Source organism: Cygnus olor, chromosome 23 (genome assembly GCF_009769625.2).
Source record: "Cygnus olor isolate bCygOlo1 chromosome 23, bCygOlo1.pri.v2, whole genome shotgun sequence".
NCBI lineage: Eukaryota > Metazoa > Chordata > Aves > Anseriformes > Anatidae > Cygnus > Cygnus olor.
This window is the reverse complement of record NC_049191.1, coordinates 6,335,281-6,349,185: the sequence shown is the minus strand read 5'-3', so window position 1 is coordinate 6,349,185 and position 13,905 is coordinate 6,335,281. Positions and strand designations below refer to the sequence as shown.

General features: G+C 47.1%; 1 protein-coding gene across 13 annotated transcripts in view; it reads right to left on the bottom strand.

The window, feature by feature from the left end:
* Positions 1-3,441: 3,441 nt before the first annotated feature.
* The window catches only part of HIVEP3 (HIVEP zinc finger 3), a 288,536-nt gene continuing 278,072 nt past the window's right edge, over positions 3,442-13,905 (bottom strand). For 9 of the 13 annotated variants that reach the window (XM_040534690.1, XM_040534687.1, XM_040534686.1 and 6 more), the window contains 2 exons: positions 8,439-9,499; positions 3,442-5,873 (listed from right to left, as the gene is read on the bottom strand). In XM_040534690.1, coding sequence (XP_040390624.1) covers positions 4,980-5,873; positions 8,439-9,499 — 1,955 coding nt within the window. In that variant the 3' untranslated portion in view covers positions 3,442-4,979. Of the gene's footprint in view, positions 5,874-6,414; positions 7,911-8,438; positions 9,500-13,905 lie in introns of all 13 variants that reach the window. The other 4 variants (XR_005814331.1, XM_040534693.1, XR_005814330.1 and 1 more) reach the window with 4 other exon arrangements.

Sequence of the window (13,905 nt, the reverse complement as noted above, 5' to 3'; positions counted from 1 at the left end):
CAGACTATTCCACTTACAGAATACATACACCTTTTATAAAAAAGGCAAATATTTATCTTACATGAGACCATGTATATTAAATTTGCGTACACATTATTATTTTTTTTTTTTTACATTACATTTACTAAAGTGATCGTAAGTGCCATCATATCTCAGTAATGAAAACAGATTGGTTTTATGCCATCAGGACCAATTTATTTATTTTTTTTTTACTTTTTTGTGTAAATATTTACAATATGGTTTTATTTGTAAATACTGTGCAATAGATGGAAATACTGGGAAGAAAAAAAAAAAGAAAGAAAAAAAGAAAAATGTGATGAAACCAAGTAAGCAAATGAAAAACTGTTGCAAAAACACCAGAAAAGGGCTAGATCAAATTGTCTAGGATTTTGCATGGAAACTGGAATAATTTTAATGATTTCAGTGTGACCAAGTATATTGCTTGTTCAGATGCTATTTTTGTGGATTTGAAACAAAAAACAGGCAAGAATGAAAGCTGGCTTAAGGGAAACCCAACTGATTTGCAGATTTTTTTGGTGGAGGTTAAGGAGACGTGATGGGAGGTGGCCAGGTGGGCTTGAAGTGGCTCCGATGGAGCTGATGGGCTACAACTCGAAGGATGCTTGGATGCTTTACTCTGGTCGACTGCAAGGAGGGGTCAGGCACCCAAATTTGTCCTCCTCCATGGCCGTGATGGGGTCAAGTGAGCACACTGGTGGGGACAGGTGGGTGGGTTTATCAGCCAGCCCCACCAAGGAGTGAGACCTTATAGACACCCGGGTGGGAAATGTCCCCCCTTAGGAGCAGGTGACGGAATATATTTCCCAGTCATAAGCCATAAAGTCAGAGCTACTTCATCATGACTTTTAAGAGTTTCCTGCTGCAGTTCCTGGGTATCCAGCCAACCACCTGTGACTAATTAGAGGTGACAGAGACCTACTTCAAGGTACGGGGGCATTCGGGGAGCCAGCTGCCCCCCTCTCCTCCCATGGTCTGCTCTGTCCTGCAAATCACTCTTTAACCTTGATAAAAGAAGCTAAATTTATGTTTAACTCTAAGAAAAAAGACATTATTGAAACTCCTGAAACACATAAGCTCACATACAAGTGCACAGGCCAAGTTCTCCTTGCAAAATGATTTTTTTGGATGCCAGAGCATCTGTTTGCTATTGAGTACTTGCATTCACGGGCACTTCACAAGCAGCTTGTCAGGGATGGGAATATCGGAGCAGGGCTTTGGCTGACCCACCAGACACGGAGGAGCAGCCAGTGGCCATGTGCCTTCACTGACTATAAATTAAGAAGCTCTGCCAGAAGAAAAGCAGGAGATGTTATTTCCACCTGCTGATGAAAAGTAAAGGTTGCCCTTTGGTTTTTAATTTGCCTATTTGCATGATTAATACATTCTCTTAAAAACAATACTGTTGCCTGCCTCTGCAAAGTGCCTGCGCAGATATAAACTTATCCATCCCTGCAGCCCTCGCGGAAGGGAAACCCAAATTTATCATCCCTATTTTGCGGACAGACTGGACACACAGAATGATATTAAAAGCTGTGACTTGCGAAAAGGTTTCACCGAGTGAGAAGCTGGCGGGTGCTCCAGGTAGGAAATGCAGCCACCAGGGATAGCTGGGTCTTCAGCCCCACCACAAATAAGGTGCAACTCAATGAAAGCAAGCGGAGCCACACCGCCACTCTCCTTGGCTGAGTACGAGGCTGAGCGGATCCCCAAATTGCTCAAGGTCACACTGTGATGGCACGGGAGGGATGGAGCAGCCCCCAGGGACGCCCGCCCTGCCCGCAGACGGAGATGCTGGTGCCGGCGCAGAGGAGGACGCCCTTCCTGCAGAGCTCTGAGCTGTCAGCGGGATAATTAGCCCTTAAATATCAATATATATATATATATATATAATGATTCTTTTTGCCTATAATAGGCCATATTGCGCCCGTTAGGTATCGCATGAAGCACCATTTCACCCCAGCCAGAGCCTCCCCGCCGTGCCTGCAGCTGCTGCGCTGGGAAGCTGAACCAGGTTGCGACTCAGCGTGGCTTTTTTCGCCTTGCTCCTGAGTTTTCAGCTGTCCCCACATGCACCCGCTCCATGGCAGCCATTGGTGGGTGCAGGATCTGAGTGGGGCACAATCCAGGGAGCATCTCTCAGCTGCACGGCCCCTTCCCGCCTCTCCCCGCTTTTCAGATGCACGCAAAGGCAGCCAGGCAGTTGCGCCCCGTGCAGTGCCAGCCGCGAGGCCCTGCAGCTGAGATGCAGAATGCTTCCACTCATCTTGAACGTCTGGAAAAGCTTTAAAAAATCATAAAAAATAAAATAATAAAAACACAAAAAGAAAGCAATGGACTGAGTGGTTTCTGGATTTTGGTAGACTTTTTTTTTTCGCCCCCCCCCCCCTCTGTTCAGAAGTGATGGAGGGGGAAAAAAATAAAAAATAAAAGAAACACACAAAAAAAAAACCTACCTGTGCCAAGGACCAACAGGTCAAGGATTACAATATAGTTACAGAAAGAAACTGAGCAAATTTGATCTAGCCCAAAGCTCGTATCAAATGCACCTAATGAAAACAGGATGCTGAGTGCACAACTGCTGCATTGTTTTTCTTTATGTACAGTTTCTATATATATATATATATATGTATATAGATTTTTAAAAAATTAAATACAAAAAGCTACCTTGGAATAATGTTAAGAGTGTGACAAGGGCAAGGGGGGAAAAAAGTAGCAGAAGCCAGGAAATTCAAACCTGGCGCTGGACTTGGAGGGGTAGATGGTAACCAGGGCTGCTCACCGCGACCAGGGCTGAGCAGCCCGCTCCAAGGCATCTCGGTACTAAGCACACACTCAAATGCTATTAAAACAAGGAGGATTTAAGCTGGTGCTTAGGAGTTTCTCTGAGCAGAGATGCTGGGCTGAATTGAACTCACAGCCCTTGGCTTCTGCCCTGGGATCTGGCTGGCTTTGAAAGCAGGACCAGCTTCCAGGCTGGGGGCCAGAGAGGGGAAGATGGGAAAAAGGGAAACTTAATAAAAGTGCTAATTAAGGTAGAAATGGGTTCTGGACGTTGTTTTGGTCAGTGTCACAGCCTTAATGTTATTTCCATGATATCTTCTTTTGTACTTAATTCCCTTTACAAGAAAAGCAAAAAAATAAAAATTAAAATCACAGATTATTAAAAAAACTATAGTATTTGCCCATGAAACGGGAACAGTTCATAGCTCATCAAGTCTGGCAAGGAAATATGTTCTCATTCAGGGTTTTCTTTTATTTATTTTTTTTAATTTTATTTTTTTTATTTTTTTAAAAAAGTGTATTACGTACCCGATAACCTGGAACAGCTCTGAAAGAAGAAAGAACTGGTCCACTGGTTAAATATTTTTATCATATCTCTCTCTTTTTTTTTTTCTTTTGATAAAATAAAATAAAACAAAATAAAATAAAATAAAATAAAATAAAAGGTTTGTACAGATTCCATTACATAGACCAGAAAACCCTCTGAAGTAGTAAAGAGCCTGCTGTCTGCTAGGGCAAACTTGTATCGAAGATTTGTATTTTAAAAAGCATGTTGACGTGACGGAGAGGAATGGCTCCATCGGGTCTCTCTGTATTTGGTATCGCATCTATTGGCAGTAGAGGCCATTGCTCCGCCACGGATGGTCAGAGTGAAAAATTTGCTCTGGAAAAAGTTACCATGCATGCCGAACAAGCCGACTGCAAACATTAACCGCTCAGCGTTTTAACTTTTTCTTCCAAAACACCAAAAAAGGGCTCATCTGCGCAATAAGGGCTACATCTGTGATGTTCTGTTTAAATAAATAAATACAAATAAAATCGGGCACAGTAAGTCAGGAGTTATGGAGCAGAGCACAAACTCCTCCGGCATCCCTAGAGCTCAGCGAAGCAAAACCAGCCCGGGCTGAGCGGGGATGGGATGGAGGGAGCTTGTCCACGACTTAAAAACTATGGAGGAAAAACGGTCACAAGGCTGAGCGTTTACTGCCACCCTTAAAGCAAGGCTGGGCATTTACAGAGGGCTTCCAGAGCCCAGAACAGAGCTCTCAGGCACACGCAGGACTATGCCGGGCGATGCTGGGCGTGGGATGGCAGGATTAAAGCAAGCAGGAGGCCAGTCCTGGCACCGGGGTTACATTCGATACATTCCTACGTTCTTGCAGTAAAAATCTTTGAAGAAGAACTTCTCTTTTTTTTTTTTTTTTTTCGTTTTTTTTTTTTTAATGTGTGTGTCCCTTTTTAAAAAAGTGCTTTGATGGGTTCTGCAGGAGGGAGAGATGCTCACGATTATTTTTTATTTTTGAGTGAAAATTTCTCTCACGGGGAACAAACCTCCCCCTCCTCGAGGAAGTGCTAGTTTCATTTACAAGTTCAGGGTAAACACGTTTTTCAAATGTAAAGCAGTCTCAAGTGTTTAAAGCACAACCATAGGCAATCAGAGGGATGCAAGAAAAAAAAAAACAAGCACTTTGCGAGAATTAAATAAAGCATGTAATAAATACGAATCATAAACTTCTGTACACAGGAGCAAGGGTTTGGTTTTCTTTTTAATCATTTAATCAATATAAAAAAGTTTTGTTTTTGTTTTCAGTGCATCTTCTTCCTCTTAAAATGCTTAACCCTTTCCTTTCTGCATCTCTCAGGCCCATAATAACGCACACCTAAATGGCAAAAAAGACAAGGTCTAACAAACCCCTTTCCAAAAAACTCTAAAAAAATATTCACAGCCTCAAACATTTTTGTACATTTCAAGCAACAAAAGGTATAGAAAAAGGCACAAGTAACTGCATACATGTGGAGATAATACCAGACTGGGACAAAGAAAACCAGGAATCTTCCATGGGTTTGGTCATTCACTAGAGTGCTTCTTATAGCGATGATTATACTAAAGGAAATAGTGTTGAAAATGTCTGTTGATTTTACATAGGAAGCCTAAAGGTGGAACAGATGGTGGAGGCTTAAGTACTTCCCGTGTTTTCATCCACCTTTTTTTGAGTTTGACCTAAATCTGCGTGCTCTAGGTGTGGACTGCTCTTCCTGGAGGTTCCCCCTGGGCGGCTGGGCTCTCCGGAGAGGTTTCTCCTCCGGACGGACGATGGGTGGGCGTGCGGGTGGCTGGCGGAGGGCTCTGAGAGGCAGCCGGTGCTGCTGCTCCGGTCCAACGGCTGGGCAGGGAGATCTGAGATGAAAGTGCAGGATGATTCCAAAGAAGTGCTTGAGCTGCCACATTGCTTCTCGCCCGGTTTTTTCAAGGGGTCGTCCCCACTTGTCGAAGGCTTTTGAGAGTGCTCGTCGTTTGTGCTGGGGCTGGCTGGGGATGCCGAGCAGCCCGCCTGCTTGGTGTGGCTGGACTCGGCGAACACTTTTACCCTGTATTCCTCCTGGTCTGTCTTTTGCTGAAGCTCACTAGTCCTCATTTTCTCTTCCAAGTAACTGCTGTTTGTGGGCTCTGGGGACAGCGTGTATTTAGAAACTTTTGCAACCGGGGAGACAGATGCCGATGAAGGCTCCTGTGGGACCTGCGGTTCCTCGTCCCTCTCAGGAGCCTGGCTGAATTCCGCGAAGCCACTGCTGCCAGATGCAAAGTATCCCCCTTGCAAGGACACGACTGAGCTGGGCACCAAGCTGGGATGGGTGCTTGGCCTTGCCTGGACCATCTGGATGCCCCCAATGGGAATCATGGGGTACGGGGTCCTCACGAGCTGCTGTGAATGCAATGGGAGGTGGCTGAAGACATTCTCTTCCCCTCGGCTGGGAGCGTGGATGTGGATTTCATGAGGTGCCTGCAAGGGTCTGGAGCAGACGGGCTGCGTGACGCCAGGTGAGCATGTTGGGCTTCTCGGTTCGATCTTCTGCACCGGACAGGGAAGAAAAAACAGCCAAATCAATGTAATGCATGCGTTACAGCACTAGCATCATTAATGCTCATTATAAGGATCGATTCGGTTAACATTTAATTTTAATTTGGAGGGAGATCAATCAACTGAGGGAGGCTCGGGACTCCAAACCCTTAAGGAGCAAGAGAGCCCGTAGCATTTGCCTTCTGGGTACACAAATGCACACAGTCTGTTAGGGCGGGCACAGACCCAAGGCTTTGGTTCAGGCTTGGCTCTTTATCAGAGCGGCCTCTGAAACCCCAGCAGAGGATGCCAGCATTCCCAGCATCCTCGGATCCCTTTTGGTACATGGATTTTCTCAGCACCCAGAACAATATTAATACTTTTTATTGCATTTTTACTAAAGCAACATTACATCCTTACAGGTGCTAATTGCAAGGATGCTTTGGACTGAGGGAGAGAGCATGAACAAAAAGCACACCCAACAGTGTGGTCCCCACCACCACCCTCATGGTGTGGTCTGTAGAAATCAAGGGTTAAGACCCTACCAATTTACCTTTTCCTCTTTCTCTCCCGGTGCTTCACATAGTTTCCTAATGTACATCATGGAGAGATATGTGGCTAAACAGAAATGGATTAATTAGTGATGAGCTTATAACTAAACCCCTAAACAGGACTCCCAAGAAGAGGAAGCAACAGAAACTGAAATAAACTGCCCATTAAGATGGGGTTATATGATTTGAGGATTCACTGGAGGGCAAATCTGTGGAACTATGAAGAATTGAGCTGGATCTCTATGAAGAGGTGGCAGAGGAAGGCAGCAAAAGAGAGATGGAGAGAGAAAGCAAGAGCCACAGAAGATAGCGATTACTTGGCCAGCAGTTACAAAATCAAATGCTTCCTAAACGTCACTTATCCACATGGTCTTGGCAGAATCACTGTAAGGGTGCTGGGAAACCCCAAACAAATCTTCTCACTGGTGAAACAGCCATCAGGAGGAGAGGCTACCTGCAGCAGGAGCCAGTGGGAAAAGACGTGGCCATGGTGAGACCTGATGCACAGACCTGGAAAAAACCCTTTTACTCAAGCTAAGCTCAGTTCATCTTTAAGTTTCCAAGTGATGGACACAATTGCCATAAAGGACACTGAGCTCCATGTGGGTATCCAACAAATCCAGCTCTGATCTTTCTGCCTCTTGTGGCCTTAACAGGAATGTAATTTTGCAATGAAAGCCTAGCTGTCCATCTCAGCAATGAGAAGAAAGTTTATAGTTGCTATGGAAAGAAGCAACAGAGGTGAGTTTGGGTGCGTAAGAGGAGCAGGACAATGGAGGAAATAGGTATGTGGGTGAGAGCGTAAGTAACAAGGTGGGAAGGGGCAGATAAGCAGTGGTAGGTACTGCTGTCTCTCACTGTGGACTAGAGAGCTTAGAGGATTTGCTACGACCAGTAGCGGTGGGCAGTTTTCCTGACAGAGACGGTTTATAGCTGAAGGACTGGGGTTTCCACAGCCCTGAGATTCACCACAGAAAGTTAATCAAAAGGGAAGGGAAACAGCATTAAAGCAGGTAAAAGCTTTGGCCTAAAATATCTGATGGCCTCTGGGAAGGTAAGGCAAACACTCATAGTGGAAAGCAGAAGGAAGGTAGCACCAAAAGAGGGAACGTTGTCAAAGACACGGGAGAAACGCACACTGGGCAGCGTGGCTTTTCTGGGGAAGACCTGGGTCAGCATCTGCCGCGACCGGTCCTCCGAGGGCTGGATAAAGGCCTCTCTCTTCCCAGGGCAGGCCCTAAGGGCTCGAGTGTCTCCTCACACCAGTTTCACAGCAGAGCAACTCCAGCAGCTGGATCTCATGTTCATCAGCATAAATTACAGGAAAGCCAGGCACATCAGCAGAAATGGGAGATCTCTTAACGTTCCACCAAACCCGACATCTAATTTGCCTGTAGCAGTGGGAGGAACATGTAATTTTCCTTTACCCATAGGATTTGATATGTCCAGCAGAGAGATTAAATAATTTTCTGGACCCAGTGGGAAGCACCTCTCTGTGCTGAAGAGAGAAGTGAGATGAAATCAGAGATGTCCAAACAAACATTTCTCAGCAGTTAATCTAACAGAGGTGGCTACACATCCACATAGCCCAGGAGTCAGCAACAGGGTGTAAGACCCTTGGCCAGCCCAAATCTGGTTCAGGTCACTGACCACGGAAAAGTGGGTAGAGCTTCACCCAAACTGGTGAAATCTAAGAAATAGGTCTGAAATTCCCAGGGAAAAAGTCTCTTTGTGACAATTTCAGACATTATTAAGTGGACATCCTTACTGCTTTCTTCAGGAGGAAAAGCAAGAACAGCTTGGTTCAGGGAGAGTAAATAGCCCCTTGGAGAAGGGACAACTTTATTTGTCCCTTCTAATGGGAGCAGACCAGCAGGTGCAGAACACATTGTGGTCCACTGTCACTCTTCCCTGGGTTACCTGCGACATCAGTCACAGTTACAGACACTATGCACTTCTGCATTGCAAGGTTCAGTAAAAAACATACCAGAGAATGTATTAGAGGGCAAGAGGGGCTTGAACTTACCAGCTTGGACTCATAGAGCTGTACGTTTTTGCCAAAGAACCTGTGAGGTAGAGGCATCGAAGATAATATTCCATGCTGGGCTTGATATGAGCTTTGAACTTTGTCATCTGCTGCTAATTTGCTTGTACCAGGCAAGTCCTCTTTCCCAGGCGATGGATACCTAGGTGACTCTGAACAGCCTGGGGGCATGCTTTTCTTCAGCGATAAATATCTGACTGATGACATCTCTCTGCTCGGAGACGAGTGCCTCACAGGGGAGACATCCCCTTCTGGTGGAAGGTATGTTCTTGGGGACAGCTCTCTTCTGGGGGAAAGATGCCTGCTGGGTGACAGCTCAAGTCTTGGTGACACACATCTCAGGGGAGATGCCTCCCTCCTGGGAGAGACGCGCTGGCAAGGAGACAACCCTCTCCCCGGAGACAGGCACCTTAGAGAGGACAGTTCTCCTGTTGGTGAGAACCGTTTCGGTGAAGTTTCATTTTTGGTTAACAGGTGCTTTCTGGCTAGCATTGGTCTGCTGCTGCCACCACCTCTGCCAGAATCCTGGCTCGGAGACCACCTTTTTCTCGGGGAGGTGTCTTTTGAGGTTGACAGGTCCATAGCTAAGGACATCTGTGGCCTTGTGACAGACTCCCTTTCAGCAGAAGCCAATTGTTCGGTGGAAGTCAAAGCTGGTCTGTGGAGACTCAAGAAGCTGTGGCACACAGCAATGTCACTGCCGTCTGCTGACCACTTGGTTTCCAGCCCAGAGGAGGAGGTCTGCTGGCCTTCACCTACTTTTTGGCTGCTGGAAACAGTTTCTTGGGCTAAGGACAATGCTGTTTCAGTGCCTTCCTCTTGAGAAGATGGAGAGCCACCTAAAGAGTGCATTGGTGGGCCGGTATGTTTGCCTTCCAGCAACTTTAAAGGTGGCTCATCTTGGCTCTCCTCTTCCTCCTCATCTTCATCATCTTCATTGTCATCATCATCGTCAGATTCCTCTAGGTCTGAAAACTGATGTTCCTCGATAGGCTCAGATCCCTCCCGCCCCTCAGAGTCCTGGAATAGGTCTTCACTGGTTCCTGCAGGGATGGGCAGACACAAAACAGAGAGCGTAAGACACACAAACAGACACAGGCTGGTTTTGTGCTAAATCTGCTCAAAAGTTCTAATGGGACAAGAGCAGGGAGGACCCAGTTATTTTCTAGATCTAGTCATCTCACACTTTGAAGCCTGCAGCTTTGCCCTCTGTTCCACTTCTGCTCCTGATGGTCCCAGTGCCTTCACTGCTTTGAGCTCAGTGAATCTCACCACTGCAACCATCTCCTCTGCCCAAATTTTGGCTCCAGCCATTGCTCTGCCATAGGCCCCTGCTTCTGCCGTACACCATCACACGGCCTGGCTGCCTTTCTCCAGGAACGAAAAAAACTCTGGCTAGATTAGGAGAACAGCAGCACTATCATCCTTTGATATTCTTTTTACAGCTATTTGTTGTAATGGTGCCCACAAAATGTCTACAGCTGCTAAAGCACAGGAAGGCTGCTGGGATGACAGCTCCCATCTTCCATGTGTTGGGCCTTGTCCTGTCTAGATAACATGACATTTAAAGATTAGCAAGACAGGATTTTATTAAAAATGCAAACAACAGCACTGAAAGAACCTCCGTGGTTTTTCCCAATTATGATGCAGACATGTCTGTGGAAAGCCTCACATCGTGATGCTTTGATAATAAGAGTCTGTAAACTGAGTGGAGTATATAGAAAGCAAATTCCAAAGAATTTGAAACCTATCTGCCTGTATATATAAAATACAGTATCTCTCTTGTACTTGAAGAGCCAGCAGAAGCTTTCTGAGATGAGCACCAAGCTTGCAAGCAGATCGCTGCTGTCACCCTCTGCTCTGCGCAGAGAAAACCTGCATTTTCCCATGACAGATGTGCAGTGGATGCTAGAAAAATGAAAGTTCAGCTTCAAGAGGTCCATCGGGAACAGCCACTGGATGTCACTGTAGCTCAACAAAATCGTGCTGTCAGGAGGCTTTTCTGCAAGTTCCCACTGCTCCGGAGGGGCTAAGAAAATACCAATTTCTCGAACTCTGCATGAGTCGAGCACCAAGGCAGTGAGTGCAGTGCTGATGGGACATGCTTGCTCCCTGCTTTGCAAGGGGAGAGCCTAGCTGCTGCTTGGACACCTGCATGGAGCCAGGCAGCTAACTGCAGCACTGCTGGCTTCTCCTCCCCATCAGTTCATCCTAGGACGCTGCTCCTCCTCCGATGGACACTGACACAGTTTTCCATGTAGGGCTGCCATCAGCAGGACAAGCCAGAAGGGAAACTCAATGGAGTTAACGCAGAGGCTGGACCACACCTGCTTGCAGCAGGCAGGGTGGCTTTCAGAAGGCAACGTGGCCACACAGGGAGAAGTCCCTGTGATCTGTGGATAAACGCCTAATTCAGTTTACTTTGAATAACGGGGCCTTACCTGTAAATGCTCACAAAGTATTTGGCAACTCTCAGACCCTAGTGGAACAATGCATGTATTTAGCAGCTCTCCACCAAGAGGCTGGCTTGCATTGTGCAATGCTTGTATAATGATGGTGTTTGCTGGACCCAGGATCCAGCAGCGGGTTATTTGCAAACTCCCAAAGGAACTGACTTCAGAACAAATATTATTCCAAAAGACTCATTCTCCCGGCTCTGGGGTGAACTGCGCACATTTCTTGCCTGGAAAGGGAATGTATCTCACCACCAGAGCTACGAGCTAGTCCCTGCCTCTGGCTTGGGGGGCTGACATCTGTGGGCATAGGGATGGACAGACAGCTCCGGCCTCAGCCCCTGCTGCATGGTGTCAGGCCCAGAGAGCCTTCTCCTGTGTGGTCTCCTTTTTTTTGGCCCCAGTCGCAGTACAGACAGGCGCTGGCCAGGACAGACAGCAAGGTCAGAAGGACAGAGTGAGGGAAACATGAAGCCGGTTGCGCACTGGGATGTTGTTTGCATTTCCCACAGAGGGGAAGGGCTCGGTGAGTCCTGGGACATCCCAAAGGGACTTTGCTTTGGCTTCCTAACATGCTCCATGTAGGCAGAGAACTCAGGCCTGAACCAGCAGCCCTGGCTGCTTGCAGCACAGAAGCATTTTGCTGAGCTGATGGGGAGAGGAAGGGCATGGCAGGAGAAGACTGGAGGTTGGGGGTGAGGGATAGAGGGAGGGAGGGAAAATGTGCCCCATCAATGCCTTTGAGGGCTCTGCATGCCATCTCATTACGTTTGTGTTATCCTCATGGTATTCCACCACACTGGTACAGTCACACCAAGCAAAATCAGTGCAATAGTGAAGAATTATGCTCCAATCTCCTTTTATAGTAACACCCCCTTCTTTCCCCTGCCCCTTAAATAGAAATCAAAACAATCAAGTGAAATACAGCTCGAGTTTAAAATAATCCAGGGAGCTTTAGGAACTGCTGCTCCCTCCCTGCCTGCCCCCGAAGGAGAGTGCAGCACTATTCCTGCACATGAAAATAGCCACTTTATTTTTCTTTGCTTTTTTAATTAAACTACTCATCGCTAGGCTCTGTTCTGAGCCTCTCCAGGAAGAAGAGAGATGATAGTGTGTGTTTACACAGGGGAGGCTATTCCAACCCACTACACTGAGAGCAGGGGATGCGCGACACAGCTGCGATCTCTGATTTCTCATGCACCATTTCTGCATTCTTTTGTCATCCATCCACATACCCCCAACTATTACAGTACCAAATATAATCTTCCGACCTTCCAGTTGGCTGTTTTATTTAGTATTTACTTGACATCGATGAGCAACAGGCCTCCTGACTCATGAGGCAGAATATGTGAAATTTCAGCAAAAGTCCAGTGTTAGCTTTAACCAGGTGAAAAAGAAGATGGAAGGAGAGAAAGGAAATGCTCCTCTGACACCGTGCCTTCCCGATTTCACCTTTCTGCATTCCTTCCTGGCAGACTGTCCCCTTTACACAAACACAAATGGTCTTCATCAATGGGAGGAAATGGGGACTGTATATTTTTCGTAATTCTAAAATTACACGGGTTGCTTGCATAATGCAATACAGTCCAGACAGCACAACACATTCCAGCAAGCTGCCGCACAGCCAACAGCAACACGGCGAGAGGAGTCCTCTCCGAAAGCTCGTGGGCTCCCATCCCTCTGCAGCCTCCGCAGGACCTTCCCTCGGTGGGCTTAGCAGGTGTCCAACAACCACGTGCTCAGCCACAATTAGCGAGCAGTGATTTAACAACGGCCAAACAGAAGTCCCCCAGCTGACAGTCCCAACATTTCTGGTGAGCGCTCTTCCAGCCGACCCGCAGCCACACAGCCGACCGTGCCTGGGCTGTTCCTTTAGTCCTCCCCTCTCAGTGAGGCCAAAGGCTGGGACCAGCTCGTCCTCCTCACCTGCCATCCCTCTGTTTTCACAAGCTCCTGTTGGCTCACAGCCTGGTCTGGCTTTCGCACTGCTCCACGCACTGCTATTAACCATGTGTGAGCCTGGGATGCACGACTGAACGAAACGATGAATGGAAGCATTCCCCCCGACCCGCTAAGTGGGCCCTTGCGGTTCTGTCCTCAGAAGCCTGCAATTATGTGTAACGTAAATAGGGCTCCTGATCTGCAGGTTTTCAAAAGTGACACTCAATTAATTGATTCATTAGTTCTAATTGACTATAATGGACAGGTTTAACATAATACTTGTTTTTTCAGAGTCACATAACCAACACTTCAGGAGCCACTTTCCGCTTTCCCTATCTGCCTTTAATCTGCAGAAGCATCACCTGTAGGTGGTATAACAGCAGGGAGAGATTTTTGGAGACCGTGAGCTAGTAAATTATTTAAGTCTGTTCCTGGACTGAAGGAATCCTCCAGCAATCCCACATGGAGCAGCCTCTCTCCGCTGCTGCCATGCCAGCACTTCTCCCTTGGGACAGCAACCGCAAAATCCCTGACCAGGTTCTTTCAGCCATGCCCTCCTGTGGAAAGGTCCCAGCCAAGTAGAGCATGTCTCTGCCCGGCCGAAAGGTTGCTCTGAAGAGCTAGAAAAAAGCCAAGAGGTCCAATAAATTTAAAAGGAAGAGAACAATCCCTTGAGGCAGAGAGGCACCTCAGCCTTGAGGTATTTGCACCCTTGGTCCATCCTTCTTCCCCGCTGCTGTGGAGCTCAGTGCATTTTGCAACTTGCAAAAGTTTCTCTAACATGACAACTTGAGCACACCACTGGGTACATAGAAAAGCAGGCTCAGTGAAATGAGATGGTTTTAAGAGATTAACTCAGCAGCAAAGTAGATGCATGTGCCCCTGTGAAAACAGGCACAGGTGTCTAGTAACAGCAGTGGAAGTGTGGCAGGGCTCTTTATTTCTCCCATGTCCTTGTCCCCTGTGTGCCCAGCTGACTACACCTGGCCTGAGCCTGAGCACAAGCCTGACAGGGCTTGGTGCTGCTGCACCATGAGGTCACGAGGGCTTGGGCT